Source organism: Embiotoca jacksoni, unplaced genomic scaffold (assembly GCF_022577435.1).
Source record: "Embiotoca jacksoni isolate LCO1_2020_lvr unplaced genomic scaffold, fEmbJac1.0.p SCAF_7, whole genome shotgun sequence".
NCBI lineage: Eukaryota > Metazoa > Chordata > Actinopteri > Embiotocidae > Embiotoca > Embiotoca jacksoni.
Genome location: NW_027185425.1, coordinates 14,263,872 through 14,291,375, shown reverse-complemented (window position 1 = coordinate 14,291,375; position 27,504 = coordinate 14,263,872). Strand labels below are relative to the sequence as shown.

At 44.0% G+C, this 27,504-nt stretch overlaps 2 protein-coding genes across 5 annotated transcripts in view; both read left to right on the top strand.

The window, feature by feature from the left end:
• Positions 1-23,957, top strand: part of fhod3a (formin homology 2 domain containing 3a) — a 60,039-nt gene extending 36,082 nt beyond the window's left edge. The window contains exons 6-30 of one of the 4 annotated variants that reach the window (XM_069175880.1): positions 712-806; positions 1,668-1,779; positions 1,929-2,023; positions 2,379-2,522; positions 2,688-2,929; positions 3,072-3,098; positions 4,203-4,388; positions 4,612-5,022; positions 6,906-6,965; positions 7,412-7,546; positions 8,386-8,436; positions 11,759-11,976; positions 13,565-13,975; positions 14,070-14,800; positions 15,360-15,500; positions 17,186-17,344; positions 17,437-17,619; positions 19,279-19,398; positions 19,732-19,893; positions 20,718-20,908; positions 21,054-21,258; positions 21,387-21,410; positions 21,676-21,883; positions 21,975-22,139; positions 22,723-23,957. In XM_069175880.1, the coding sequence (XP_069031981.1) occupies positions 712-806; positions 1,668-1,779; positions 1,929-2,023; positions 2,379-2,522; positions 2,688-2,929; positions 3,072-3,098; positions 4,203-4,388; positions 4,612-5,022; positions 6,906-6,965; positions 7,412-7,546; positions 8,386-8,436; positions 11,759-11,976; positions 13,565-13,975; positions 14,070-14,800; positions 15,360-15,500; positions 17,186-17,344; positions 17,437-17,619; positions 19,279-19,398; positions 19,732-19,893; positions 20,718-20,908; positions 21,054-21,258; positions 21,387-21,410; positions 21,676-21,883; positions 21,975-22,139; positions 22,723-22,805 (4,559 nt within the window). In that variant the 3' untranslated portion in view covers positions 22,806-23,957. The remainder of the gene's footprint in view (positions 1-711; positions 807-1,667; positions 1,780-1,928; positions 2,024-2,378; positions 2,523-2,687; positions 2,930-3,071; positions 3,099-4,202; positions 4,389-4,611; positions 5,023-6,905; positions 6,966-7,411; positions 7,547-8,385; positions 8,437-11,758; positions 11,977-13,564; positions 13,976-14,069; positions 14,801-15,359; positions 15,501-17,185; positions 17,345-17,436; positions 17,620-19,278; positions 19,399-19,731; positions 19,894-20,717; positions 20,909-21,053; positions 21,259-21,386; positions 21,411-21,675; positions 21,884-21,974; positions 22,140-22,722) is intronic. The other 3 variants (XM_069175881.1, XM_069175882.1, XM_069175883.1) reach the window with 3 other exon arrangements.
• A 290-nt stretch (positions 23,958-24,247) lies between these two features.
• LOC138214338 (glutathione S-transferase A-like) lies at positions 24,248-27,101 on the top strand. Its single transcript, XM_069175884.1, has 6 exons — positions 24,248-24,516; positions 26,164-26,229; positions 26,361-26,466; positions 26,563-26,681; positions 26,759-26,847; positions 26,937-27,101. The coding sequence occupies exons 1-6, from the start codon at positions 24,349-24,351 to the stop codon at positions 27,067-27,069; spliced, it is 681 nt and encodes a 226-aa protein (XP_069031985.1). The 5' UTR covers positions 24,248-24,348; the 3' UTR covers positions 27,070-27,101.
• The last annotated feature ends 403 nt before the right edge of the window (positions 27,102-27,504 follow it).

The window sequence follows — 27,504 nt, the reverse complement described above, 5'->3', positions numbered from 1 at the left end:
ATCTCCTAATATTTCATCTTAGCCGTGTATGAAACGTATAAAATTCTCACTGTCGCGATCAAATGCTTCAAAGTATCAGGAGCATCTCATGAATTGCATGCAATTCTCAGCAGGCAGGCAGAACTTGGCATAACACACTGTGTGCCGTAGAAAATACTAATCATTAAACATTGGTAAAACAGGGATTATAGTGAATGAATTTGAATTGAGTCTGCAAGTAGTTTTTTTTTTTTTTCCGATCATTTGGATTAGGTGCTGTGAAAAAACAGGTGCATGGATTTAAATGAAATATTTTTTTTTAAAGTGCATGCTCGTAAGAGCATTTCTTAGTGTTATTTCCTGTGACGTCTCAAAGGTTGCCTTACGATCAACAACAAGCTTGACTATAAATCAGGGAGGAAACAAGTTTATTTTTACTTGTTCATAACCTCGTAAACAGGTTTTGTTATGTATAGTTGTGTAAATTACTCTGCAAAATGACCGCATGCCCTGTAAATACAGTCAGTGTACACATACAACTAATGAGCTGCCTCTTTTTGTGATGATAAAAACTGTCGGAAACAATAGCACTTAGGTTTAGAAAAAATAATATATATCTTTCCCATTTTCTGTTCTGCTTTGTTTGTGTTTTTGTCATAAGGAAGCAAACCCTCTGTCGTTGATGGCTTTGTCTCTCTAACATTATGTTTGTTTCTCCACCCCCTTCCTCAGCCCTGGGGCAGATCATGCTCTACGTGGACGGGATGAACGGAGTGATTGGCCACCCTGAGACAATCCAGTGGCTCTACACTCTTGTTGGCTCAAAGGTATAGCTGAGCTAAAAAAAAAAAAAAACACAACAGTCACACACACTACAAGCAGGCTTTCATCAGCTCTGAGCTAACCATCTATTGTTGGGAGAACATTATTTTTAGCCTTTATCCAAAGAAACACACAACCACATCTGTTTCTGGTTTTATTCTCTCTCCTGACCAGAGGGTGGTGACTTTTGTTGGTTTTGTGGTATTTATTTGCATTATTTTCTAAAGGACCACGTCTGTTTTGGATCTTTGGAAGCGTCTAGATTCCAGTGCCTAGTTTTTAATCCATTATTTAATTATATTTGTTTAATCTTAGTATATACAGTTTGCAGCAAACACACTTCCTCCGTCTTGTGTTAAACTTGTTAGAGAACAGTCACATTGAGGCATCCAAACAAAAGCACACATAACATGATGAACAGGTTCTGATGAAGGGAAACCATTGTTGGCACACACACACACACACACAGATTTGTATTTCCAGCAATTCAGAGAATAATACATTGACTTCAATTAATTTCTTGTCGACTTAACCCTAACCATAATCACTACTTGCCTGTCGGTAACCCGTACCCTACATTTGACCTAAAACTAACTTTACCCGAACTTTAAACCAAGTTTGCGCACAATTAGTTTTTTATTATGGGGCTTTTCCCCACAACAAGAGTAATACAAGCACACACACACGCACAAACAAACAATATGTAAATCTAAATCTATCTCGTGCATTAAGACTTTTAGGTCTAGAAGCACAGCATAGATAAAGCCCTAGGGACACATGCATCGGGATACACTAATACCAATTTTAGATTTTCTAAACTTCATCCACAGGAACATTAGTTTTTTCGTCATATTTCCCCCCTTTAGTTTCGCCTGGTGGTGAAAACGACTCTGAAGCTATTGCTGGTGTTTGTGGAGTACTCTGAGTCCAACGCCCCACTGCTGATACAAGCCATCACCTCTGTGGACACCAAGAGAGGTACACACAACGTGACATGCCACCAGCTGCTGAGGGGCTTCTTCTGTTTGTCTTCTGTTTGTACAGAGATGGTTGGTTTGGGTAGCAACTAAGTGACTAATGTTTTCATTTTTTACCTTCTCCATGGATGTTACTGGACTGATTTCCAGGCTGCAAGTCATGGTCCAATGCTTTGGAGATCTTGCATGAGAAGGATGGGGTGGACACAGAGCTGCTGGTCTATGCGATGACCCTCATCAATAAGGTATTCATAGCTAAAGCTTTTATATAGTGAATACTTTTATACCACTAAGTACTGGATACGGGAAAACATGCTTTAAATAATGACTACATGTACTTGAAAACACCTTTTCTTTCCACATTGATGAATCATTTCATGTTTAGATTTTGTTACTACATTTCTTCAGTTATTCACAAGATATAAACTACACTACTACATTTTAATGGTGCTGCTTTAGGGGATTTCCACCCCAGCCACAATGAAATGACTGCATATGCAACATTGCGATATTTTAGAATTTAGCCATTAAAGGTTTAAAATCAAATATGTTAAACTTGGTTAGGCCTTGATGATTTATCTGTCTCCTTTCTTTCTGCAGACGCTTGCAGCGCTGCCTGACCAGGATTCCTTCTACGACATGGTGGACGGTCTGGAGGAACAAGGCATGGAGACAGTGACCCAAAGACACCTTGGGCGGAAAGGCACCGATCTTGACTTGGTGGAGCAGCTCAACATCTACGAGGTTTGAGACACACATGAACAAAACATTGAATATATTACGTAATGATTATTGCTTTTTGTTGCACATCATATCTCAGCGAGTAAGTGCTGCTCACGCCCTGTGAATATGATGCAGTTGGACTCTGTGGACCTCTCAGCACTTTACACTCGATCACCTTTTTCCCAGGCGACCCTGCGGCACGAAGACGGTGATGACGACAGCCAGCCTCTGCCAACGGGCCGCCGGGACCGCCGACGAGCCAGCCACGAGGCAACGGGCTCGGACAAAAAATGTGGCCTGGAGAGGAGGCGAAGCCGCAGGGCCTCTCTCGGGCGATCTGGCCACGCCTCCCCCTGCAGCCCTGCGTCCCCACAGAGAGCCGGCTTCCAGCCTTTCAACGGACACAGAGCCGAGGACGTTAGCGAGAGGTGAGAGATTATCAGCTAATCGGTCACAGGGGGATTAAAAATAACAGGTAGTGTCAGATATTTAGTCATCCCGTTAGAGATGCACGTGTTTTGACTGATCTCAAAGGAGAAGTTCTGACTCTTGTACCGCTTTCTGCTCCAGAGCGCTGTCAGGTTTCCTCCCATCCATGTAAGTTCAAACATCACTCAGGAAACAGTCAGCTGCTCACCTCTTTGACCTCTGACCCTCACGTACATGCTGTAACAGCCACTCACAGCGTGGGTTTTCCTTCTGGGGCGAAACACTACTGTAGACTGCTGCTCCACTAAAAGAAATAAAATCAGCAGCGTCACACGCCTCGAGGGTTTGCTTGTAAATCTAATACGAGCGTTATTAAACCGGCACAGGCTCATTTCAGTGCTGTGTGTACGTGCATGATAAAAGACGATGTGGATCGCTCTCCAGCTGTCTACCAAAGGTAAATCTCTTCGTCCTGTCCTCCACTGCGGCTCTTTTCACTCTCATTATGTGCCTCCTCATCTTCTGTCAGCGTGTTATGTGACCACACAAGGGCGCCTGTGAATCTTTAAAAAAAAAAAAAAACACGTGAAAATATGGTGAGAATCAGTTACATGAGTTTTTTGTTTTTTTTGATGGGTGAAAGTTGTTTATGTACATCCTGCTTCATGATATGCACACATGCATAGAAAAAAAAAAGTTTATTGGCCGTCCCATTCGTCACACACACATGGCTCTGGTCTTGCGGAACAACACCTGGCAGCACACACTGACTCGACTGCAACAACGGCCATCTGGTTTCACTCGACAAAACAGCCCGGTGACACTGATCCCAAGTCAGTTCCTCCTCTCAGCGCTCCTTCTCCACCTTCCATGTCATCTTATTTCGTCTCTGTGTGCATGTAAAGCTATCTAACCGGAGGCATGGAGTGTGTAATCATTCATCATTCATTCATCTCCCGTTTCATTTCTATGTTTTTCTCTCGTCTTCATCCTTTTCTTTCTCGTTATGTCAGATGTCATGTCTTCGTTTGTTGTCTTCGAGTGTCTTAAATGTTTGTGTGATTTTCTATCACAGCTGTAAACACTCTTCTCAACCTCATCTAAACCCTCCATCTTTTCCTGTCTTCTGTCCCATCACTTTATGTCTCTGGAGATTTTTTTTTCACCATTTGCATGATTATATTCTTATGTATCGCATCATCTCTCCCTCAATCCTTCCCTTAAATGTTCCACCCATCATTCATCTACCCACCCCTTACCCCACCTCCATAGAGAGGAGGAGGAATGTGACGATGGCAAAGAGGAGGAGGAGGAGGAGGAAGAAGAAGAAGAAGAAGAAGAAGAAGAAGAAGAAGAAGAAGGAGAAGAAGAAGAAGAAGAGGAAGAAGAAGAAGAGGGGACTCCTGTGACTGAGTCTGATTCAGATGAGCACGAGGGGGCTGATGAGACCACCCCCAGGTATTTTAGGACATGGTGGTAACATGTAGTATACATTTTGAGGTTATATGTTAAGGTACCGACCATTAAATGTCTCCTTGTGTTGCATATGTGGTTGGTTTGATCTCCTTGTGGCTTGTGTATCTGGGAGTTTTTACTATCAGTCGCCCTGTAACCTGTTTACCTTGTACTACTTCTCCATTTCTCTCCACTTATTCCTGTCAATCCATCCCTCTGTTCGTAGCCCGGCTAGACGTCTCCCATCCATCGTTCACAGAACAACCCTTCAGTCCATCACCATCACTTCCAGAAAGGAGCATATAAAAGAGGATGAGCAGAGGAATCGGACAGAACCACCTTCGGCGCCCACCTCCGCCCCCGCCTCCCCTTCGTCCCCCGCCCCCAGCGCTCTCAGCCCCCCGGCCCAGCCCTCCCTCCTGGCCACCCTGATGGCCAGGAAAAGATCCGTTGTCACCATCCCGGCGTCCAAAGAGGTCAGCCCGCAGTCGCGCGGCAGCTCCCGCCCCTCCCCCGACCGCCTGCCCTACCTGCCCCACTCGCCCTTCCATCTCTTCTCGTACGATCTCGACGAGGAGCCTTCGCGCTCGGCTCAGGCCAAACCCGGCGAGGAGCCGCCCAAAACGACGCCACCCAGGTCAGACGGACAGCCGAGGGCAGTCACCAATTCATTCAGGAAGCTTTCCTTCCTTCTGTCTCTTCGACGTTCTACTTTTCCAGTTTCCACTTCTGTTTCTGGCTTTTATGTCGGCACCAGCTTGGATCTCTTTGCACCACTTTTGTTATTCATCACCTCCCCTTTTCACCAGTTTTATTTTCAGTTCTGTGACCTCACAGCTTCTCACCTTGAGTCAGTCAACACTCTTATTATCACCTATCATTCCTTCACATACGGAATCTCTTCTTAGTTCTGCCACTGCATCGATAGTCCTCACTTGTTTTCACTCCCCACTTTGGCTTCCCCCTCTTTTCAAGAACTGCTGACGTACTGTAGTGTTTGCAAAGATGCCTCTTCCAACTCTTCACCTGTATGTCTTTGTAGTCTTTCCTTTCTTCGTAGTTTGATCACTTTAATAGAACTTTGCATTCTCTCATCCTTACGTTCTCCGATCCCCGTCAACTTTGATATTGTAGATATAGTAATGTTGTGTGCGATTTTTTTTTTCTTGCTGGGTTGGACTTAAAAAAGTTCTAAGACTTTTTCTGCTGCATGTAAACTGAGCGCAGCACTGTAATGTATGGAGCAAGGGGCAACTATAACTTTAATATTCAAAGTTATGTCACTTGATCAACATCGGCACCTGAGTTACACACGTTTTTGTTACCACTAGTGTGCACACTGGCGATTTCAACATGAACTTGAACAGAATGCGTACACATCAAATTTTGTGTCAGACTCTGGAAATCGGAAACAGAGACACTTGAAATGCTTCAGAAAGCCGACAGCATTGAATGATGATCCTGCAGAGGTGTTGTTGAGTGGTATTCATGTTTCAAGAGGGGCAGAACATCACTGTCCAAGACTGAAGAAGGTGCATCATGTCAGGAGTGCAACCAGGTGGGTTAACATTTGCGGGGTTGTGCACCGTGAATTCATCCACCAGGGTCAGACAGTCAACACCAGGTACTAATGTGAAGTTCTAAGGCCTCTGCATGAAATGGTTTCGCGCAAACAACCTGAACTGTGGCTTGAAGGCACATGACAACATGCCTGCTCCACAGTGTGTTTAAAATGCAGAAGTTCCTCGCCCTCAACAACACAATCGTCCATCCCAGAATTTTCTACCTGCGACTTCTTTCTGTTCCCCAAAACTCTGACACAAAATATGATGTGTGCTTTCTTTTCATGTTTCATATCTTCGTTGAACTCGCTAGTATGCACGTACCAGTGGTCACAAAAATGTGTGTGTGTTATTGCTTCCCCCTGCTCCGTGCACATCGCAGTGTTGCACATTGTTGGCGCGCAACAGGAACAGTTTTTGAACTTTTTGATCGCCCCTTTTATGACTCACACCTGATATGTACATAACTTGAAATTAAAATATTTTTGTTCAACTATTATTAAGAGGAATCTGATACTAATGTGCTTAAAATTAGTCTACGCGCTTTGGCTCTTACCTTTGCACTACTGCACCTCTTGTTATTGTACGTGTGGTACCAGAAGCTCAGATAACATACCAGTAGCTTAAAAAAGAAAGCTGTTGTCTGCTCTGGCTGAATGGCTTGTCGCGGTAAACAAAGCGTCTTTTCAGATTCACAGAGCACTGCAAGTGAGCACAGATACCTTGCCTGGAATTTTCCAGAAACATAACAGATCCAACACCCCAGCACTTACTAACTAGGGTCACTGCAGTGTTGCACCAACAGCATTCCTGTTATCTAGCAAGGTGTCACACTCGCTTCTCGCCGCACGTTTTTCACTGACGGTTAGTCGATGTAGTGTCGTGTTACACGGACGACTGGAGAAGTCACTCACTTTTCTCACCCTCCTCTTCTCCTCCCTCCCCACTTCCCCCCCAGGAATGGAGGTCTCATGTCCTACTCCTCTCTGAGCACCCCAAGTACACCTACCAGCTCCAGGTGAGCCCCCCACATATGCAAACATCCTTAAAATACACACTGCTGTACCGTAAACGGGTTCACATACAAGCACATATTCAGCTGTGTTTGTATGAACACTTGTACAAATATGGACTGTGAACTGTGTGGAGCCTCATGGTGATGACATACTGAAGTGAATGTGATCTCAGCTCTCTGGTGACTCAGCACATAGTTTCTCAGATACCGTAATACATAAATTATGGTGTGTTACATATATTCTTAAACATTTAGAAGTTTTGCGTTCGTAAGGACCGTGTGTTGTGTTTTAGCCGTCTATCACAGTAGTGCAGCAGAAACTAGCAGACGAAAAAAAACATTGATTGTAGAACGAGGACATTTTTTTTATGGCAACGTAATCAATAATAACGAAGAGAAAATGCCTGGGAAGAAACAAAGGAAACGTTCTGTGTCACTCTCTCCTTCAGGCCCGCTTTGGGAGGTCTTCTGTCCTCCTCGTACAGACAACACCAGGAATCTCTGGCGGCCGAGCGAGAGCGCCGCCGTGTGGAGAGAGAGGAGAGACTGCAGAAGATCGAAAGAGAGGAGAGGAACAAGCACAAGTGAGGCATCGCTAGCTTTGCTTCTGAACGAGGCCTAGGCACTTTGAGATGAGAGAAAAGTTCAATAAAACTGAAATTGATTTGAAACTTAAAGCAGGACAGTATTGTACATCCATAAAAAGACAATGAGATATTTAGACCTAGAACTGGTAAGTTTCCAAAGAAACTGAAATGCAACTTAAAATCGTCTTTTATCAGACCCTTCAGCCTTCTGAACACATTATACATGCAGTGTTTGCAGTCGTTATGCTAAGATAAGCTAGCCTGGTTCTGCCTGATTATTGCTCACGGCTTCAGTCATTGCTGTGGTTATACTCTGGAGACGCTGCTCACATTAAGGTTCGCTCTGCCACGTCGAAGGGCCGACCAATCAGCGACCAGTCGGGGTTGCTAAGTGTGATGTCATTGAAGTAGTTCCAACGATGGCGGCAGTGGTAGAGTTTCAGCGCACAATATGCAGTTTACAGTGATCAATGCTGATTGGTTAAAGGCTGCTCCAGTACTTTCAAAATGAACCCATTTAGGGTGCAACGACTGGAAACAATCCTAAATGGAGTGTGGTCAGACACGTATATTCACGCAGTATAAAGTTTAAAAATCATAAAGTATACGTTTGTAATTACAGAACAATAAGTGAGAAATAAAAGTGAAAAGTATGAATCAATGTCGAGACAAAACAGAAAAAATGTTTAAGGGGTTTAACTCTGGGTCACACCAGTTCTTTAACTGCTTGCGTGCACGATGTGCAAACATTCACACTGGCAGGTCTGCCGAGGGTATGATTATTATCTTTTAAAATTCTCTGCTTGTGTGTGTGTGTGTGTGTGTGTCTCTCACAGCCGCGACTATGTGGATAAAATGGAGGAGGCCCGGCTTGCGCGGGAGGAGAGGTAAGTGTGTGCAGTAAATCAAAACAACACAGAGCAGCTGAATCCGCTGGGAGCGTGTTTGAGCCGGTGGTTTGGGAAGCTTGGTAATAGTGTAATTGTTTTCAGGTTATAAAGGTGCCCCGTGCTGCCAGAGGCTGGGGGATACTGAAGTGATTCTCTTTGCTCCGTCTGCCTGTTTTCTCCTCCGCTCTGCCAAGGGCCTGATTGTTTTGGCTACACGCTGTGAGAAAATCAGAGACCCTGATGGGTCGAGCTTTTCGCACTGAATCCACGTGCACATACGCATTTTTTGTTCAAGCATGTGCACTCACATGCACGCAAGAAGAATTTTCATGAGGCTAATAAATCCATGTTTGTGTGCAGATGGGAATCACAGGAAGTAGGAGATTTACTCGAGGGTACGCGAGGTCACGTTCCCATTCAGGACCGACAGCACTCCATACAGCCATATATTACTGATGACAACTGTATAAAAGCCAAATCCGCTGCACTGATCATTGTAATATTTCAAAATAGAAAAAGCTCCCACTTACTGTTATTCTTTTCTTCTCTTCTTCCTTTTTCTTCTTCTACTGACAGTCTGTTTTCTGTGCCAAACGCTGTTGCCTTTCCTTTTGTATTCAGTATAGCCACAGAATCTCTGAAGTATTTATGGTGTATTTGGGCATTTTGACTATCAGAAAAACACGAGTTTCGGCCCCACCTCACCTCCCTGTGGGACTCGTTGCTGACAAACACCACAGAAACACCTTGTTTAAAAAGGACTTTTACGAAATACGATGGCTTTAATGACAGACAACAAAAATGAGTGTTGGACGTAGTACGGTTTGACTGAAACCAGACTTGGAAATTGAAATTGAAAATGAAAACGGGAATTTGGTTTAGTAAATCCTTGAAACAAAATGCACAACAAATATATTAGCATTCTGATCAGCAAAAGTGAGATGGTGAAAATGGTAAACAATTTACCTGCTAAACATTTTAGCATATCATCAGCCTTAGAAGTTCGCTCAAAGCTCAGGATGGAAGTCCACAAACTATTCAGGTCTTTTTTGCTTTATAAAGTAGCAATATGTGACAAGCAACAGTACATAAGTATTATTATCAAAATTAAATTAATGCTTTAAAAGTAAAGGTACTAATAAATCAGCAAAATGCCCTTTGCATTTCCTATAATTTAGTATATTATATATTGTATAAGTGGCATTGTACAGTTTTTCTTGCTTGTGATTTCAATTATTTTATATGGTGTTTGAGTGTTTTAATCTAAGACACAGAAACACGTTTTATAATCTGACTGTTTTGTTTGTAAATCACTGAAGAGGAAAATTAAATGTGCTGCAGTTGAGTAAATGCAGTATTTTCCTTGGAATGTAGGAGAGTAGAATAAAGTATGAAGTGAATCAGAAATACTAAAGAAACGTGTTGGTAAAGGAGCAGTTTGTAGGATTTAGTGGCATCTAGAGTTGAGATTGCAGATTGCTACCAACTGAACACCTTTAATCTCACCCTCCCCTTCCAAGAGGACCCGCTCCCTATCTAGATATTCAGGGCTCACTCTAAAGTAATGAATACATAACGAGTCTGCGTTTCAGGTGTTGTATACTTATGAAAACATAACAGGGTTTTCCCTCCCGTTATTAAGCTCAGGTGCAGTTCTTATGCTATTCTGGACACCACTTCAGCAGAAAAATGTAAAATAATTGTGGAGGGTATCAAAACATAATTAATGCCCTTCGCAGACCTGATGGTTGTAGTTGTTCTCCAGAGCACTTTTTCAGCAAGTTTTGCATTTCAGCTTTCTGGATGTTTAATATTTGCCCTTACAATTCAACATTTTTTGAAAATATTACACAGATATGGTAATAATAATGCTAAAAAACTATGTTAAAATTGCATATTTTGGTGAGGAAAACTTAAAATTGTTTCGGGACAGCGGATGATCACCAAATCTCTCAGTCTTCCGCAAACGAAGGGAAACACTACATAATCATGAATATTATATTCCTTTTTTGCCAATATATCCCCATAAATCCTTGACGGTGTATATTTTAAATACAGTGAACCTGCTTCCACCACTGCTGTAATCAGGTATTACCTTGTGTTGGTCAGCTATAGCTAAGGCACATATTGTGTGCAGTTTGATTTATGGACATAAACAGTGCTCTCAGCAGCAGGCTGGCAGGTTATCGTGTTTTGCTAACTGTCACTCAGCGCCTTTTATTTCTAAGTGTGTGAGGACGTGCAGTTTGTCTGAAGGTTCGATCCAGGTTCAAGCAGAAAATCCGCTCGCTCGCTCAATTTCACTCTTAACCGCATGCACATTCACACCAACACACACATGAATCAGGATCGAGTTTCTTCAGGCCTCTGAAGTGGCCGGATGCTAATGAACTCTGAACAGAAGCTGCACACATTCATGGCACGGTGGGAAAGAGGAGGGGTTAGAGAGAGAGAGAGAGAGAGAGAGAGAGAGAGAGAGAGAGAGAGAGAGAGAGAAAGAGATAGAGAGAGACAGAGACAGAGATAGAGAGAGACAGAGACAGAGATAGAGAGAGACAGAGGGAAAGAGAGAAAGAGTGAGAGAGAGACAGAGAGAGACAGAGAGAGAAAGAGACAGAGAGAGCGAGAGAGAGAGAGAGAGAGAGAGAGAAGGGGTTGACTCATTGCCCTAAATCCCTGGCTGGGCCGGGAGGTTGAATGGGAGAAGGGAGAAAGAGAAGAGGAAGACTGAGAGGAGGAATGGACGAGGGAGGAGAGCTGATCGAGGCACATCTTGAACAGGTTTACTCTGATTCACTTCTGATGTTTGTCCTTTCAGCAGCCCAACTAACATTAACTTCACCCCATCTCTCCTGTTCTCCTCTCCTGTCGTCCTCCCTAACACTGTCTCCTCTTCTTCAAACTCCCTCTGGTTGCATATTTGGGCTGAAGGCTGAGCGTTGGAGAGGAGAGGAGAGCGAGGGAACCGGGTGATGAATGCAGTGAATGCTTTGTGGACCATTAATGAGGCGAGGTAGAGGAGTGAGGTGGGATTATAATGTGAAGAGGTAAAGAGGCGTGGCAGCTGTAGAGGAGAAAAGGAGTCGAATTTTGAAGGTAAACATTGTAAATTGGGACTTTTTAATGAATTCAGGTGTCTTGCCAAAGAGCGGTGACGAGTGGTTTAGTTTTGGGCAATTTGGCAAAGACCAGCACCGAGACGAGCGCTGCTCAGAAGACAGAAGCTGCTTTGTTTCAGACTCTTTTTTTTTTTTTTTTTTTTTTTTTTTTTTTTTAACCTCTTCTATCCTCATCCTCCCTCCGGCTGATTCTCCTTCAGGTATAAGAACGTGGAGCGTCTGGCGGCGGAGGAGTACGAGAGGGACCGCGTCCGGGTGCCAAGGACTCGCCCTGACCTCAACCTGACCTTTGAACCCTCTGAGGCCTGGCCCTCATCGTCGCGCAGCAGCACCCCGTCCTCCTTCGCCTCCCAGGAGGACGCAGAGGCTGATCTTGAAGCGGAGACCCCCGCCACTCCCTACACGGCCTCTGAGACTGGTAGGAAAACTGGGAACGACGTTTGATGAAGTGGGAATGTGCGTTATTGACAAACTGAGAAAACTGTTTAGATGACATCAGCTCTAATTTTTCAAAGGGTTTAATGAAAAAGCTGTGGCCAATTGGTACCCGATTGTTCTTATAATATAACATACAACAGTATGCAGCATTACTAGTGCTGCTACTGCTGCTACACTTTATTCTGCTGATACTGTTCATACTTCACAGCCTTCTAGTGTCAAACTGTGCTCTTAAATCACTGTGTACACTGGAGATCAAACATCCAAGAGAAGTAACAAACTAATTTTTGAGTGGAGGAGAACTTGTGGATTTCAGTTCTGGTTGATTAAGCAGCAGATTAATGAATGGCAGCAAGAACTCAGTGATCTACTACAAAGAAACAAACCTGAAACAACTCACTGATTTCATGTTGCACATGCTGTGAGGAGTTTCAGTGGACAGTTGGAGACAACGGCAGGGCAATGAGCGGTGTCACTGTGGCTACTCCGTCTTATTTCATTACTTTCAGTGCCATACCATACCATACCATACCATGTGAATCCAGCGCAGAAACAAAACACTGTGTAAGAGATCATGAATGAATATTTCCCAAAAAAGACCATAAATAGCATCAAAACTGAGGTTTAACTTCATAAAAATCTTGAGGATCATAACTTTTACATAACTTCATAACTTCTCAGTTCAAGCGACTTTGAATTCTGCTGGTTAATATTTTAGAGAGTTATAATTAAAACCAGAAGGCCGTCAGTTCAATTCCCACCAGTGCGCCCCGAAGCAATCACTCTTAACCTGAAATTCTTTCACTTCACCGCTCGCCGTTTAAATTAGCATGCAGTCGTGTGAGCATGAGAAGGAGAAGGAGGACAGATTGTGGAAAATAGAGAGAGGAAAGGAGGGGACACCGTCGGGGAGGGTGTAGGTGAAAGGGTCAACGGGGTTTTTGAAAGACCGTTTTAAGAAAGTGTGATGCCAAAACATCTTGCGTAAGAAAACAGCCTTGTTTTGGAGTGCATGCGCGGCTACGATCTCACGTACTGTAGCTTAAAGGGGGCGAGTGTATGAGGCCTCACAGTGTGGTGTTATTCTAACCCCGCCTGCATCACTGCAGCGACTGTACTGCTGAGTTACGTATGTGTACGTGTGTACGTGTGTACGTGTGTGTTTTGATGTAAACAGGAACTTAATTCTTCATTTCCTGTTCATATCCTGGGCCTGCGACAACCTGGCTTTGTGTACCTGCCATATTGTTTACATTAAGAGGGGTTTTTTTGTTTGTCTTGTCAGTGTGTGTGTGTGTGTGTGTGTGTGTGTGTGTGTGTGTGTGTGTGTGTGTGTGTGTGTGTGTGTGTGTGCGTGTGTGTGTGTGTGTGAGTGTGTGTTTATACAGAGGTGTCCCGTACGCGGCCTAATACAGAGATATCTTTAATATTTAAAGAGAAATTTCACGTGTTTCAAACAGTGTTTCATCACAGACAACTCTTATACGTGACAGTGTGAGTGACTGTAGCTCCCACGGGAGCTAAATCAGGGCACAAGAGAGAGTAAATAACACTTTTTTTTGTCACAGGAGAAGCTGATGACTCCAGCGCCAGCGTAGAAACTGAGGAAAAAGAGGCAAAAGTCCCTGCTGAGGAGGAGGTAGAAGAGGAGGAGGTAGAAGAGGAGGAGGAAGAGCAGAAAGAAGAGGAAGTGCAGGAGGAAGTGGCAGCAGAGAAGGAGGAAGAAGTCGAGGAACCAGAGCAGGAGCAGAAGGAGGAGGAGGAGGAGAAGGAGGAGGAGAAGGAGGAGGAGGAGAGGGAGGAGGAGAGGGAGGAGGAAAAGGAGGAGGAGAGGGAGGAGGCGGAGGAAGACAGCGGCATCCTGAGCGACAAGGAGCGACAGAATGAGGAAGTGAACGAGAAGGACAACTGCTCGGCCTCCAGCATCTCCTCAGCCAGCAGCACCCTGGAGAGAGAAGAGAGGGCGAGCAACGAGAATGGTGGGTCGATTTTACTGCACCATGTACGAGTCCCAGTTTAAGATCTGTCTCACATTATTTTTCCTCTTCTCTACCCCGTCACACTCTTTCTCAGGCTTTAAGGAGGCCGAGGTGAATGAGAAGTGCAACAAACTCCTCAACAGCAAACTCTTCATGCTGGACATGTTGTACTCCCAGAACAAGAAGCCCACTGATGAGGAGAAGGAGGAGGAAGGGGATGTGGAGAAGGAGGAAGAGAAAGGAGAGGGGGAGGATAAGGAGACGCAGCAGGACGCCAACGGACAGCCAGAGGAGGACCAGGAGAGCAACAACAAGGACGAGAAGTTGGAGACTCGCCGAACCATCCGCGCGTTCGCCGAGCGGTTCGGAGACCTGATCAAGGACCTCGGCTCGGCCCAGCCTCACCTGGACAGCCCAGCCAGCGAGGCCCCACCTCCTCCTCCTCCTCCTCCTCCTCCACCACCACCTGCACCCAAAAAGGAATCTGACACCATCTGGGACCAGCTGCTGGCCAGCCCTCGAGAACTGCGCATTGGGGACATCAACTTCACCGACCTGACGGAGGCCGACGACAAGGACATTCTGGACGCCGTGTTGATGGGGGGATGCAGCGACCTGCCGCCCCCGCCGCCTCCTCCGCCCTTCATCCACCGCTTCCCACCGCCCCCGCCCATGCCGGGCTGCTGCCCCCCACCCCCTCCCTTACTTGGCATCATGAGGCCTCCGCCTCCTCCTTCCTTTAGCGCTCTGATTCCGGGGCCTCCTCCCCCAGAGCCGCCGCTCTTCAACAAAAAGAAGAAGACAATCAGACTCTTCTGGAGCGAGGTGGGTCGAAACAAATACTATTTTTAGTAAAGTATTATTAATTAATATTTAATTAATTATTTTTAAGGCTCGTCAGATTTTACACGACATTCATCCAGAAAGCGATAACTGTAGTTAGAACTTGAATTAGTCATTCAAGCAGTCATTCAGTCAATTAGCATTCAATCTTTTCTAATCACAGTGAATGATTTCATATGATAAACCATTAATTTGTGGCAGCTAAAAATTCAGACTTTCAGTTTCTCTACAGGAAATACGATCTGTTACTGATGGTTTTGTTTCCAGAATTATTCAACTTATATATTTATTTGTGCAGAAGATCCTGCAGAGTTAAAAAAAAAAAAAAAAAAAAACATGTAATGGCAGCATGTTTCCATCAGCTAGTTAAGATTAGGGAGTCATCAGAAACAATGAGTCACTCAACATGTTCCTGATGCTGCTCTTTTTTGTGGTTCGTTGTGTTCACAGTCTCTCATTTACCTGTTTTTATTGTAGGAAATGGGAGTCCAACACATGTCTCCACCTAACGCTAACCTGTTGTTGTTCTGTTTGTGATCAGGTGCGTCCGACAGACTGCCAGTACCAGGGTAACAAGCGCAGTGGAGACTCAATCTGGACCAAACTGGAATCAGTAAAGCTGGACACGGCCAAACTGGAACATCTGTTTGAGACCAAGTCGAAGGAAATACCAGTTACAAAGGTAAATAACTAAAAAGGGCTCAGAGAGGTTTGGGACTCCAGTTCATAGTTTTCACTGTGTGATACTGAATGTTTATCTCAACTTCAGCCATTAGTCCCAACACACGATACACAGAATACTTTGTAAATGAATGGCTCTTACAGTATGTTGCACAAAAAACACATTACTTGCTGGAGCTGGCAAAATAAATAAATACCCGTCACTCCATTCAATCTTTAATTGATGATATTTTACAATGAACTTTGGCTTTCAGACATTTTGAAGCTCGTTTTTAGCTTCGCAAACACAAGTTTCTCTGTGCGGCCTGACTCAGCAAATGGCAGGAGAGCGTGTAATCCTTTAGCTGTCAATCACAGGACAAATCCACCTCCTCTTCAAGCTATCCTGTCGCCAAGGTTACCCACTCCTAATTACTTACATCCTTTTGTGTCTATGGTTCAAGTCTCAAAGTAGTTTAGAGATTTATACCATACTTTATTTATTACTCACTCAGACTCATTGACAGGCAACCGCTTCCGGGCCAATTAAAAATTTAAACAGCCGGTATCCGGGCTGGAAGTTCAATTTGCCTGCACTACATTATATATGTAATATACTTTACAGTTTTTTCAGCTCGTGATGTAAACTCCTCACGTATAGCAGGTATCATGTACTCTTTTATTTGGTCCTTTTGGCATTCTGAGTTTAACGGCTGCCACATCATCCCAGACACCTTGCTAGCCAAGAAGTCTAAACGTTTTGTGAGGATTATCTGCAGCACCTGAAAGCCGACGTTTAAAGGGTTAAGGGAGGTCGTGTGTGTTTTGATCCTGATCAAACAGGGGAGTTTGGAATCCTTTGCAATTCTCAAAAAAGCCTTTTAAATGAGGAAGCTGTGGTCTGCAAAGACGGGGAGCTGAAGCCGGGCCTCTCACACTTTGAACTCCTGAGCTGCTGCTTTCTATTGGAGGCGAACCTGTTGGTAGTTCACTTCGCTTCGGCTCGGCTAATGTGACAGTATGATGGTGGTCTGCGGCTATAGTATCGAAACAGCTCATGGAAAGCTCTCGGTTAAGAAAAAATCCACGGTTTCAAGGACCACCAGTGCACCGAAGACATCAGAGGGCAAAGCGAACGTTATGATGTTTCTACGATTTCTTTTTGCAGACTCTTCTTTGTTCCCTTCTTTAGGTTTTATTACCTGAATTAGATACGTAATTTAGATGTTAACTATTACAGACCGCAAGCTTCAAACCAATTCTAACACTTGTGTATCGTGAACTGTAACATGAAACAGCTCAGTAGAGGCAGAGTTGCACTGTGGTGTGAGTGTATGATTTCTAAGTGGCAGTAACAAGGTCTTAGCACCTACTCTGTTACACTGTAATGTGGTGACAGATTATGACTTCCTTCCTTTAAGAGTTCATAATGGCCTCGAGCGCTGGTGAGGTCATCTGCGCACATACAGTGAGAGTGTGTCTACAGACTAATGCAAACACCCACATACAGTGTATACCAACCTGTAATGCTATTTCTTGCTCCCCCTACCACATATAGTTCACACAGCTGCAGCTAATGTAACCTGAGCGACGAGCTCTCTAATCCTGACAAGCCCATAAAGGAGACCACACGGGGAAGGGAGACGGGAAGGGGGAGGTGGGGGAGGGAGATCCAGCACTGACCCTCTCTGTGTTTTTGTGTCCTAGAAAACGGCGGCCGACGGCAAACGTCAGGAGATCATTGTTTTGGATTCGAAGAGAAGTAACGCCATCAACATCGGCCTGACGGTGCTGCCTCCGCCTCGCACCATCAAGACGGCCATCCTCAACTTCGACGAGTACGCGCTCAACAAGGAGGGCATAGAGGTGAGAGATTCAGACGGTGGCCAATCAGAAGTGAAGAATCCTTTCTCACGCCTACAGTATCACCGATGTACTGCTCCGTCTTCTCCTCTCAGAAAATCCTGACGATGATCCCGACAGAGGAAGAGAAGCAGAAGATCCAGGAGGCGCAGCTGGCCAACCCCGACGTCCCGCTGGGCTCCGCAGAGCAGTTCCTCCTCACTCTGTCCTCCATCAGTGAGCTCTCTGCCCGACTCCAGCTGTGGGCCTTCAAGATGGACTACGAGGCAACAGAGAAGGTCGGTTTAACTCCACCCGTTGTTCTCAGTTGAGTAGCGCAGTGAGTATTCACCACAGAGAGATGCAGCACACATCCTATGAAACTGCATGTCAGTGCCTCGTTTGTGTGACGATGCATTGCAGAGAAATTCAACTTTGAAATTGCACCGTCGTTACACTCTGCCTGAAGTGCTGCGTCCATCTCCACCTCCGCTGAATTTCTCCCAAAGTCCCGAACGCTTCACAACGTACCGCATAGCAAAATTAAACAACAGAATTCACCCTTTCTGATAATACCTGTTGTTTCTCTGTACAACAAAGCTTTTTTTTTTTTTTTAGCTAATCTGGTTTTAAAATCACAGTTGACCTCTGTACTGCCTTCTGACATTACATCCCACTTTGTCTGAATAACAAACAAATAAATAAACAACATATTTGTGGGCCTACACTACAGCTGAGTTATCAGCACATATCACAGGGCTGTATGCTCCGAGTGTGAGTTCCTGGTTCGGGCCCCTGGCCACCCGGAGTCATTCATGACCTTTATTTTCCATCAGGCACTAAGCACCTATTTTTTTTCAAATTGCTGAGTCATAGTTTACCACAAACATGGTTTCATATATTTTCAGATTCTAGACAATCTCCTCGACACAATTATAAAGAGATATCTCTACTGACTATATTTTATGGTGAGAGACATGTAAAAACATAAAAATGTTTGTATTCCCTTGATATAAAAGCTAAAATATAAAATCTCTAAGTATTATTAAATTAAACAAGATATAGCATGAATTGTTAGCCCCAACAATGACCAAGATATGAACTTAAAAGTGAAGGTAGTGAAATTACCCTGAAAATAGGCTCAGGTTCATAGGATTAAACGTGTCACAGTACTTTTAACCGCTAAAAGTGTTCGATAAAAGTGTAGAAGTTTGAGTTAAAGTGGTGTGTGCTTTTCATAAGTATGTAGAGGAGGAAATTAGCTAGTGAAAGTGGTTTTATTAAAGCAGAAACAGACGCAGCTAAATGAAGGTTGGAGTCAATGTGCACAGCATGTGTGTCTTATAGCCGTGTCAGTAAGTATCAACATCCCTTTAGTACAAACAACATCCGCAAAACATCAACATAGTTACATCATAACATCAGAACAAAATATGCACGCTTATTAGCAGCACCTCACCTCACCTTCCTCCTCCTTCTTCTTCTGGCACACCATGTTTTACTGGAGCGAAGAATGCAACCAGCAGGAGAAGTTCAAAGCCAAAACACCGAGAATGAGAAACACGCTGCCCCTCCGTTTGCCGTCCTGCAAATGTTTTATGGCCTCCAGCAGGATGCAGTTGTCTTTAATCTCTCCGTGTAAGACACGATTCACGCACGTTCGACGGAGCGACGCTCCCGACTCGCCTCCGCGGGACGGTTTTAATGGAGGGCAACATACCGTGCAGGCACACAAACACAACAAAAGGTCCACGTAATCAGAAGCACGTTTGACGGCGGAGACTTGACCAAAGCAGCAGCAGCTTCGAAACAACCTCTCATGACCTCGAACAACAGCAGATGACTTGTGGTGGGAGGCGACGTGCACCTGTTCTCCGCTTACACAACTGATGAAACACACATTTTCACGGGCCTTAATTAACTCAAGTAATGATGTATGTGTGTTTTCCTCCTCCCAGGAAGTAGCCGAACCACTGCAGGATCTGAAGGAAGGTATGGAGCAGCTGGAGAAGAACAAAACTCTGCGCTACATCCTCTCCACGCTGCTCTCCATCGGAAACTTCCTCAATAGCAGCAACGTGAGTCACGACAGGTCCACGTCATCGTAGTGGGACATGATCGCAAGCTTCCTCGGTTTGTCGCAGTGGTTTAGAGAAGTTGTGGAGACAGTCGGTGGTTTTAATGGAGTGTAAACTGTCCAGGCTTGTAATTTATAGATTAGAAATGACATCAGAGCAAACGTACCTAATGATGATACTCCAAACGTATGCTGTGTTCAAGCTCAGCTTATTTGCTTGTTGAAACAAATGTATGTGAAAACCATTTCTTTTTAAGTTTCTTATCACATTGGAATGCTTAAAAAAGAATATATATAAAATGTGATTTATTTGTGTTTATGTTTGCGTGTCCAGGCTAAAGGCTTCGAGCTGACGTATTTGGAGAAGGTTCCTGAGGTGAAGGACACGGTCCACAAGCAGTCTCTGCTCCATCACGCCTGCTCTGTCGTGGTGGAGAACTTCCCTCAGAGCACCGACCTTTACTCCGAGATAGGAGCCATCACGCGCTCGGCAAAAGTACGTTCACTATCGGAAAGCTTGTGTACGTGATACTTTTCATCCGCAGAAGATGCATCGAGTGGAAAACCTGAGTTAAGCTCACTGGACTTAAAAAAGGTTTTTACTCAGGTGGAAAAGTAGTTGGAGCCACTTCAGTTAATATACCATAATATCATCAGGCTTCACCCAGGGATCATGTCAGTTTATTTTTTTCTGGAATATTAATTGTGTTCTAAGTTACTGGGAAAAGATGGACTCTTCAGTCCCTGTCCCTAAGGAGACAGGGACTGAAGCGTCTGCTAACTTACGCTGTGGTTTTGAGTTTTGAGTTTTTTTGTTTGTTAATTCGTTTGTTTGCTGTTAGCTCGCTCTTAATTTGTTGTTTTAATAACACTCAGCAGGTTTTAAAGTCTCTGTGGCATTTAAACATTCAAACAACACATGTAGGAAAGTCTCATCAGCCAATCGTGCTTCTTTAAAGCTCCCATATTTCACACTTTTATGGTGTTTAGTTTGCAGTCCAAACAGCACAGTCGCTGAATACGGGCTGTGTGCATGTGAGTGTTTTGACACTTTCACAGTGTTTATACAGCACCGAGTCCTGCTTTATAATCCAGAGAAATGAAATGGATATCTGAAGTTGTATAATATGGGACCTTTAAAAATATGACTTGTTGAGTTTAATGAGCTCTCAGTATTACATGAGTCAAAATACCTGAAATTGTTTCAAAAAATGAAAACTAGAACTCCTACAGTCACATTAAGTTATTTCTAAGAAGTTTCCACTAAACCTTTTTGTAGTCATTTTGGTTATTTGTTTGTATCACCATCTTTTCCATCAGGTGGACTTTGACCAGCTGCAGGAGAACCTGTGTCAGATGGAGCGGCGCTGCAAAGCCTCATGGGACCACCTGAAGGTGATCGCCAAGCACGAGATGAAGCCCCAGCTGAAGCAGAAGATGTCTGACTTCCTCAAAGACTGTGCCGAAAGAATCATCATCCTCAAGATCGTTCACCGCAGGATCATCAACAGGTACTTCGCTGTTATTTTTAGTTTGATTCGTCCATTTTACCACACAGCATTATTGTAAAATAGTAAAATATGAATGTAAAAAAGTGATAAAAAAATGTTTTTAAAAAGCGATGAAAGATTACCGATTACGTCGTCTTCCTCCCAGGTTCCACTCCTTCCTGTTGTTCCTCGGTCACCCGGCCTACAGCGTGAGAGAGGTCAGCGTCCACAGGTTCAGTAAAATCCTCAGCGAGTTTGCTCTGGAGTACCGAACCACCCGAGACCGCGTGCTGCAGCAGAAACAGAAGCGAGCCGACCATCGCGAACGCAACAAGACCCGAGGAAAGATGATCATGGACGTGAACGCTCCTGTGAGCATCACACACACACACACAACCTCTCACACAAACACCTCCAACTGCGGTCTCTCTTTCTTTATTTGTTTTCCTTCATTTTCTTTGATCTGTTCTTTGACTTTCACTCTTTATTTCTCCTGTAGTCTGATGATGAAGAGGAGGGCGAGGTATCAGCCTGTGTGCCAGTCTGTCTGCGCGCGTGTGTGTGTGTGTGTGTGTGTGTGTGTGTGTGTGCGTGCGTGTGCATGTGCATGAATCCATTAACTGCAACTAGATTACTTTTCCTCAGTTTTCACTTAACATCTTTTTTAACATCTTTAATCTTCACAGGTGTTTTTTCTTGATGCTTCAACTTTGGTGTGTTTGAGTCCAAAATACATCCAACTCAAGCTGCCTGATTCTGATCGTCTTCCGTTCTGTCTCTTCACGCAGTGCGGTCGGTACGGCTCGAGCAGCAGCAACAGCGCCCCCAGTGGCAGCCAGGAGAGCGAGCAGCCTCAGGGTCTGGGCCACACCGAAGACGCTGCGGAGCACGAGCACATGAAAGCGGTGCTGAGGACCGGCAGCGGCAGCGGCGACAAGGAGGGCGGCGTGGTGCCGGGCCTGCGGACGCGGACCAGATCACGACCTGGACGAGGAGGTGAGGACGACAGGAAGTGCCAGACAGGAGTTAGTTCACCTGAAAGGGTTTAGTTTGCTCATGTATGAACGTTTGTCGCCTGCTGGTGCAGGTCGCAGTATGCAGGCGTGGACGCCACCCGTAGACGACACGCAGACCTGCGGAGACGACGCCGCAGATGAAATCATGGAGCGCATCGTGAGGTCGGCCACTCAGGGACCCGGAACCAGAGCCCAGCCCCGAGAGAGGAGGAGGTCCAGGGCCAACCGCAAATCATGTACGACCCGACAGAGCCTTCACATCTATCCCAAAACTATTTTATTTACTGATTTTAGGCTTTGAGTTTGTAGTTTGTTCAAACTGGAAACATGACGAAGACAGCAAGAAAAAAAACAACACATTTTTAAGTTTTCACTTGCGATGCACCTCAGTTTGGATGATGGTGACACAAAAAACAAACATGGTGAATTAGAACCGTTAACTGTTTATCTCAAAGACGCTTAACTTCTAATATTTGACTGACTGCGTTTCATTGAACATGCATGAATTAAAAATGGATTTCGATGCAAAGCCAAACAGCAGAGACAATTCTTCATATGTTGTACGTCCATTATCAAACTATGATTTGTCCTATTGTATAGTAGAACTGACAGGTGTGTGTTGGACAGTTCTGAGCAGTTGCCAGGCAACAAGGAGAGACCCCAGGAAGTTTCCAGTCCCATCCAAGAAATAGTTTTTAACAGCAGCTGCTGCAGAACAGCTTTTAGTATGAACGAGGACGTTTCAGTATGTTATGAACTCATACGGTCGGTATGTCGAACAGCGAATGACCGCTCCATAACTCTCATCTCTCGTCACAGTGAGGCGGACTCTGAAAAACGGGCTGACACCAGAGGAAGCTGTCGCTTTGGGGCTGACTGATTCTCCAGACGCTCCGATGTGATCGTCCGCCTCTCACCCGTCCTCGCTGCCGTGGAAACACAGCCGTGAATCTGACGTCTCCGTCAGCCTTCGCCACAATCTGGAGCTGCGTTCCACCCGCCACAAGCCCCGCCCTTTTAAGGTTTTTGCCAGCTGCTAAACTTGCCTAATGTTTCTGAGTGAAGAAGCTGCAGCCACGGCAGTGTTTTTTTTATTTCTTTTTTTTTTTTTGTATTCAGTACAACAACAACAAAAAATCTTCCAGAAGAAACAGTGGAGTATTTGTCACACAGAGACTGATGTATTCAATTTGGCTAGGAAAAGAAAAATCGAATTCAGTGACGCTGCCGCTTTTTATTTATCTAAACATATTTGAAATGTTGCATCAGTCCAAAGGGATAATTTGCTGTGACTTCACCATTTTTAATTTATCAAAGCTGTGAATGAAGATTAAGAGGAATTTTAATTTGTTCTTGTAGAGTTTTAAAGGATCCCAAGAGATCACACGAACAGATGTTTAATAAGAACCGTCCTACGTGAACATGCAGGCGTTTTGCTTCTGCAGCTGCACATGTGGCACGTGTGTTTTGTAGGAACGTGAAAGGTTTTCAATCTGATGAGTGCCTTTCATTTTAAAGGGACAGTGCTGTACCTTCTTCCCATCTCTCTCTCTCTCTCTCTCTCTCTCTCTCTTCGTATTCACCTCCTACTTCTCAGATGACTCCCACATGTCACACTCACAGGTCTGCCGAGTGCTGAATACAGTAAACGTTCTCAGTATTTATTTGCAAAGCTCTGACATCTCGCACCTTAACTATCAACTTTAACAGTCTGTCATGCTGAAATGAACAACACAGAAAAAAAATATACGTTTTTATCTCAGAGGTACTGTTTGTAAAGTGTAAAAAGATAAAAAAAGATATGGAGTTGTTTTTTTTTTAATATTAATAATCTTATTTTGAAGGACTTGCAGAGATTTCTGCATCAAACGTGTAAATGCCCTCGTCAGCTGCCAGGTCCTGAATACTGTAGCTCTACAGTGTGCATGTTTAGTGCGGTTCTTGTATTATTTTTGTAATTTCTGTAGAAACTTGTATTATAGTCTGAGAGAAAAAGATCAAAAGAGGCTTTTTTTTTCTTTCTGTGAATTGTAATTAAAAGAGAAGATTCTTGAGAGATAGCAGAAATGTTTTGTTTTTGAGTTGTTGCTCCTTGCTGAGAGAAGGGGACGTTTGATTTGAGCTCTGTGGTCTCGTTGTACTTCGTATGGACTTGAACAGGTCAGCAGGGACAGGGAAAACATCACTGCATAAATACAACACTTTCACTTGAAATGCTGTGTATACACGTTCTGCAATAAAACCACAAAACCCTCTGAGTGGAAAAAGTTCACGTCATTACTCGTTTCACCTGCGATTCCCGTTTTGACTCGGGAGGTTCTGCCGACCGACCTTTGGATTAATGAGGTGCCATAAAGTGCTCGACTGCTGCTCACTGTGCAGTGATTGTGCAGATCGCTGTTCCACCTGTTGACCTCAGGATTGTGTCTGAAGCACCGTGCGACCATGGCCAAGTCGATGAGCCTGCTGTGGGCCGCCGGATCCGCTCCGTGTTGGCGCGTCATGATCGCTCTGGAGGAGAAGAAGCTGCACGGATACAAACACAAGCTGCTGTCCTTCGAGAAAATGGAGCACAAATCTCAGGAAGTTCTGGAAATCAACCCCAGAGGACAGGTAGGCGTCGCAGCACGCACGTAATCCCAGTAAAATGTACAACCATGATCAATACCGACACATTTTATTCCTTGTTAGTTGCAGATATTCAGATTCTAGTTACTTGTTCTACTAATGTAAGTTAGGATGAGCGTTGAAGATCTGATTCCTACTAAAAGAGAAATGGGCAAAAGGCTGAAGTAACCAATCCTTTATTAGTTGACCACAAGCAGAATGAGGGAGTGTAATTCTAACCCTTCAGACTGACATTCACTTTAAACTTATTCTTCTCTAATAAACTAAGAAAATATAACCAAAAATATTTACACATGCAAAAAAAAAAACAATACTCTAAACCCCTCAAATCATCCAATTAGACAGGAAATTGTTGCTTTCAGTCCAATAAGGAAGGGAAAGGGCGCCTTTTAGTGGCCAAATAAATTGTAACACCCAGAGTGCATTTACAGGTAATTTGGTCATGTGGTAGATTTTCTGTGAACAGACTGGTCACAGATGATGTTGGAGTCGAAGATCAATTCATCCGAATTCTTTATTGGACATGCAGCACGGGAAGAAGTGCACCGTTTGCTGGACTGCAAAGTTCTTCAGCTTCTTACGGAAAAGAGTACAATATTTATACACTCACTTCACATAAACGTGGGATGGGACGTACTTTTCGGAATCAGTCATGCCACTACCTTGGCTGCAGTGGTTGCGCCCCGGGGTGTCAGCTGACTAAACATAGGTCCATACATGGATGTCAGCTGGCTAGCCATATGTCCACACATTTAACAATCACTTATTGTTGTGATATCAAGTCATTACACAAAACAACTATTATTCACTCCCAGAATAGATAATAGTCCATTGATAAGTACAGAGCGCATGCATGCAGGCTGCTTTTAGTTTTGCTCTAAGCAACACACCATTCGTTTAATCCGGTCAAACAGAGTTTACTTGTGAAATAGCAGTATTGTGCTTACGTTGTCAGTTTTTTGCAATCACGCGTGTAGTGTTGCAACACAGTGGAAATATATACTGATACGTTTTGCTGAGACTGCTCATAAGCTCCTATAATATTACGCATAATGTTATCAATCCTAACATGTATATACAGGAGATATGAAATATCTCCACAGTCATCATCTAACAAACATTATAGCTAAAAACCCTAAACATAGGATTTATAGCTATTTATTGCACATGTGATTCTCACTTATAGTAATATGTTATACATTTATTGTGAAGTGGTACAAATTTACAGTCATTTATTTTATATTTATAGTCATTTCTTGTACTTTTATAGAAATCTAGCACATATATACAGTAATTTAATGTGCCTGCCGGTTTTCCCATGATTCACTGCAGCACAACAGGTGCATGACACGGCTGATTGGTCTTTTTGCTGGCATCTCTAACACCTCCAGTCATTATTAAACTTAGTAAAGTTTTTAAAAAAAAATTCTTAATATAGGTTTTTCTTTTCTTAAATGTTTTAATAATTACTGTAAAAAAATAAAAAACAGTAAAAAACATATGCAATATCATCATTATAGAAGTTGCCCTTTATATAATGACGCACTTGTGGCACAAAGTGTACTGCACAAGGACCCGCCAGATGTCCTGCCTTCTTATTATAATTTAATTATCACATTTTCTTCCTGGCAGGTCCCTGCGTTCAAACATGGAGACAACACACTGAATGAGTCCAGTGCAGCATGTTTATACCTGGAGGTGAACAGCAAAAACAAAATACATATATATATATATATATATATATATATATATATATATATATATATGAAACACGTTGAATATCATCCAGGATATTGTGTCTGATCTTTTCTTTCTCTCTGCTGGGACAGAATCAGTTCAAGTCTCAGGGCAACAAGCTGACTCCTGACAGTCCTGCAGAACAAGCACTGATGTACCAACGCTTGATGGAGGGAGTCAACCTCACTGATGTACTCAGTGAGTCACTCGAACACCAGCACAGAGCGTAGAGAGGTAACAGACAGGAGACCATCACACCGTGCAGGGATGTTTACGTTGTACGTCCTGCCTCAGATTCAGTGATCTACTACGACTGGTTTGTCCCCGAAGGAGAGAGACACGACTTGGCTGTGAAGAGAACCAGAGACGCTCTGACCACGGAGCTCCAGCTGTGGGAGGGTTACCTGCAGAAGGTATGAACACCACACGAACACACACACAGCCACAGACACACAGTCTTCACAGCGGTGCTTCCTCTATTTTCTCTAAGGTGGCTGCGGGCTCGTACCTGGCGGGGGGGGCCTTCTCCTTAGCTGATGTGATCGTCTTCCCAAACGTTGCGTATGCGTTTCGTTTCGGGTGAGGAACTCAGTTCAGTACTTCCTGGAAAATAGAGCCCAGTCGGGCTTTTTCATCGTGACGTCGTGACCTTGTGTCTTCCTTTCTAGGCTGTCTGCAGGCCGCTACCCCAAACTGGCCAAATATTACAGCCTGCTGAAGGATAGGCCGAGCATTAAGACCAGCTGGCCCCCGCACTGGACGCCCAGCCCACACGGCTATGAGATCCTGAAGGACATCTGAGACACAAGAAGCATCTCCTACATCATTGTACATGTATGCCTGTGGGTTTGTTTAACTGTGAAGTTAATAAAAAATAAATATTTTTGAAACATGTTGCTTGTTAAATTCTTATTTTTTTTACATGTAAATTCTTTCAAATGGGCTCACAGGAGCAACAAAACAGTCAAATTTGTCCCTTTTTTTTTAGGTAAAGCAATGATGAAAGGGGAATTGTGGTTCTTTCTTCCGTCTAATAGGTAACAATATGGCTTCAGAACCACAGAAATTGCGGAAAGAGCGAAGTTCTGAATCTAAAACCACGACCCTGAATTCTGTGGCCTGAAGTGTTGGTCAGGTTTAGGCGTGAAGAGTGAGATGGTCAGGATGATGGTAAGATATCAGGGTGGGTCACAAAATCTGATAGGTCCCACATTTAGGTGGAACTTTTAGAGTTTT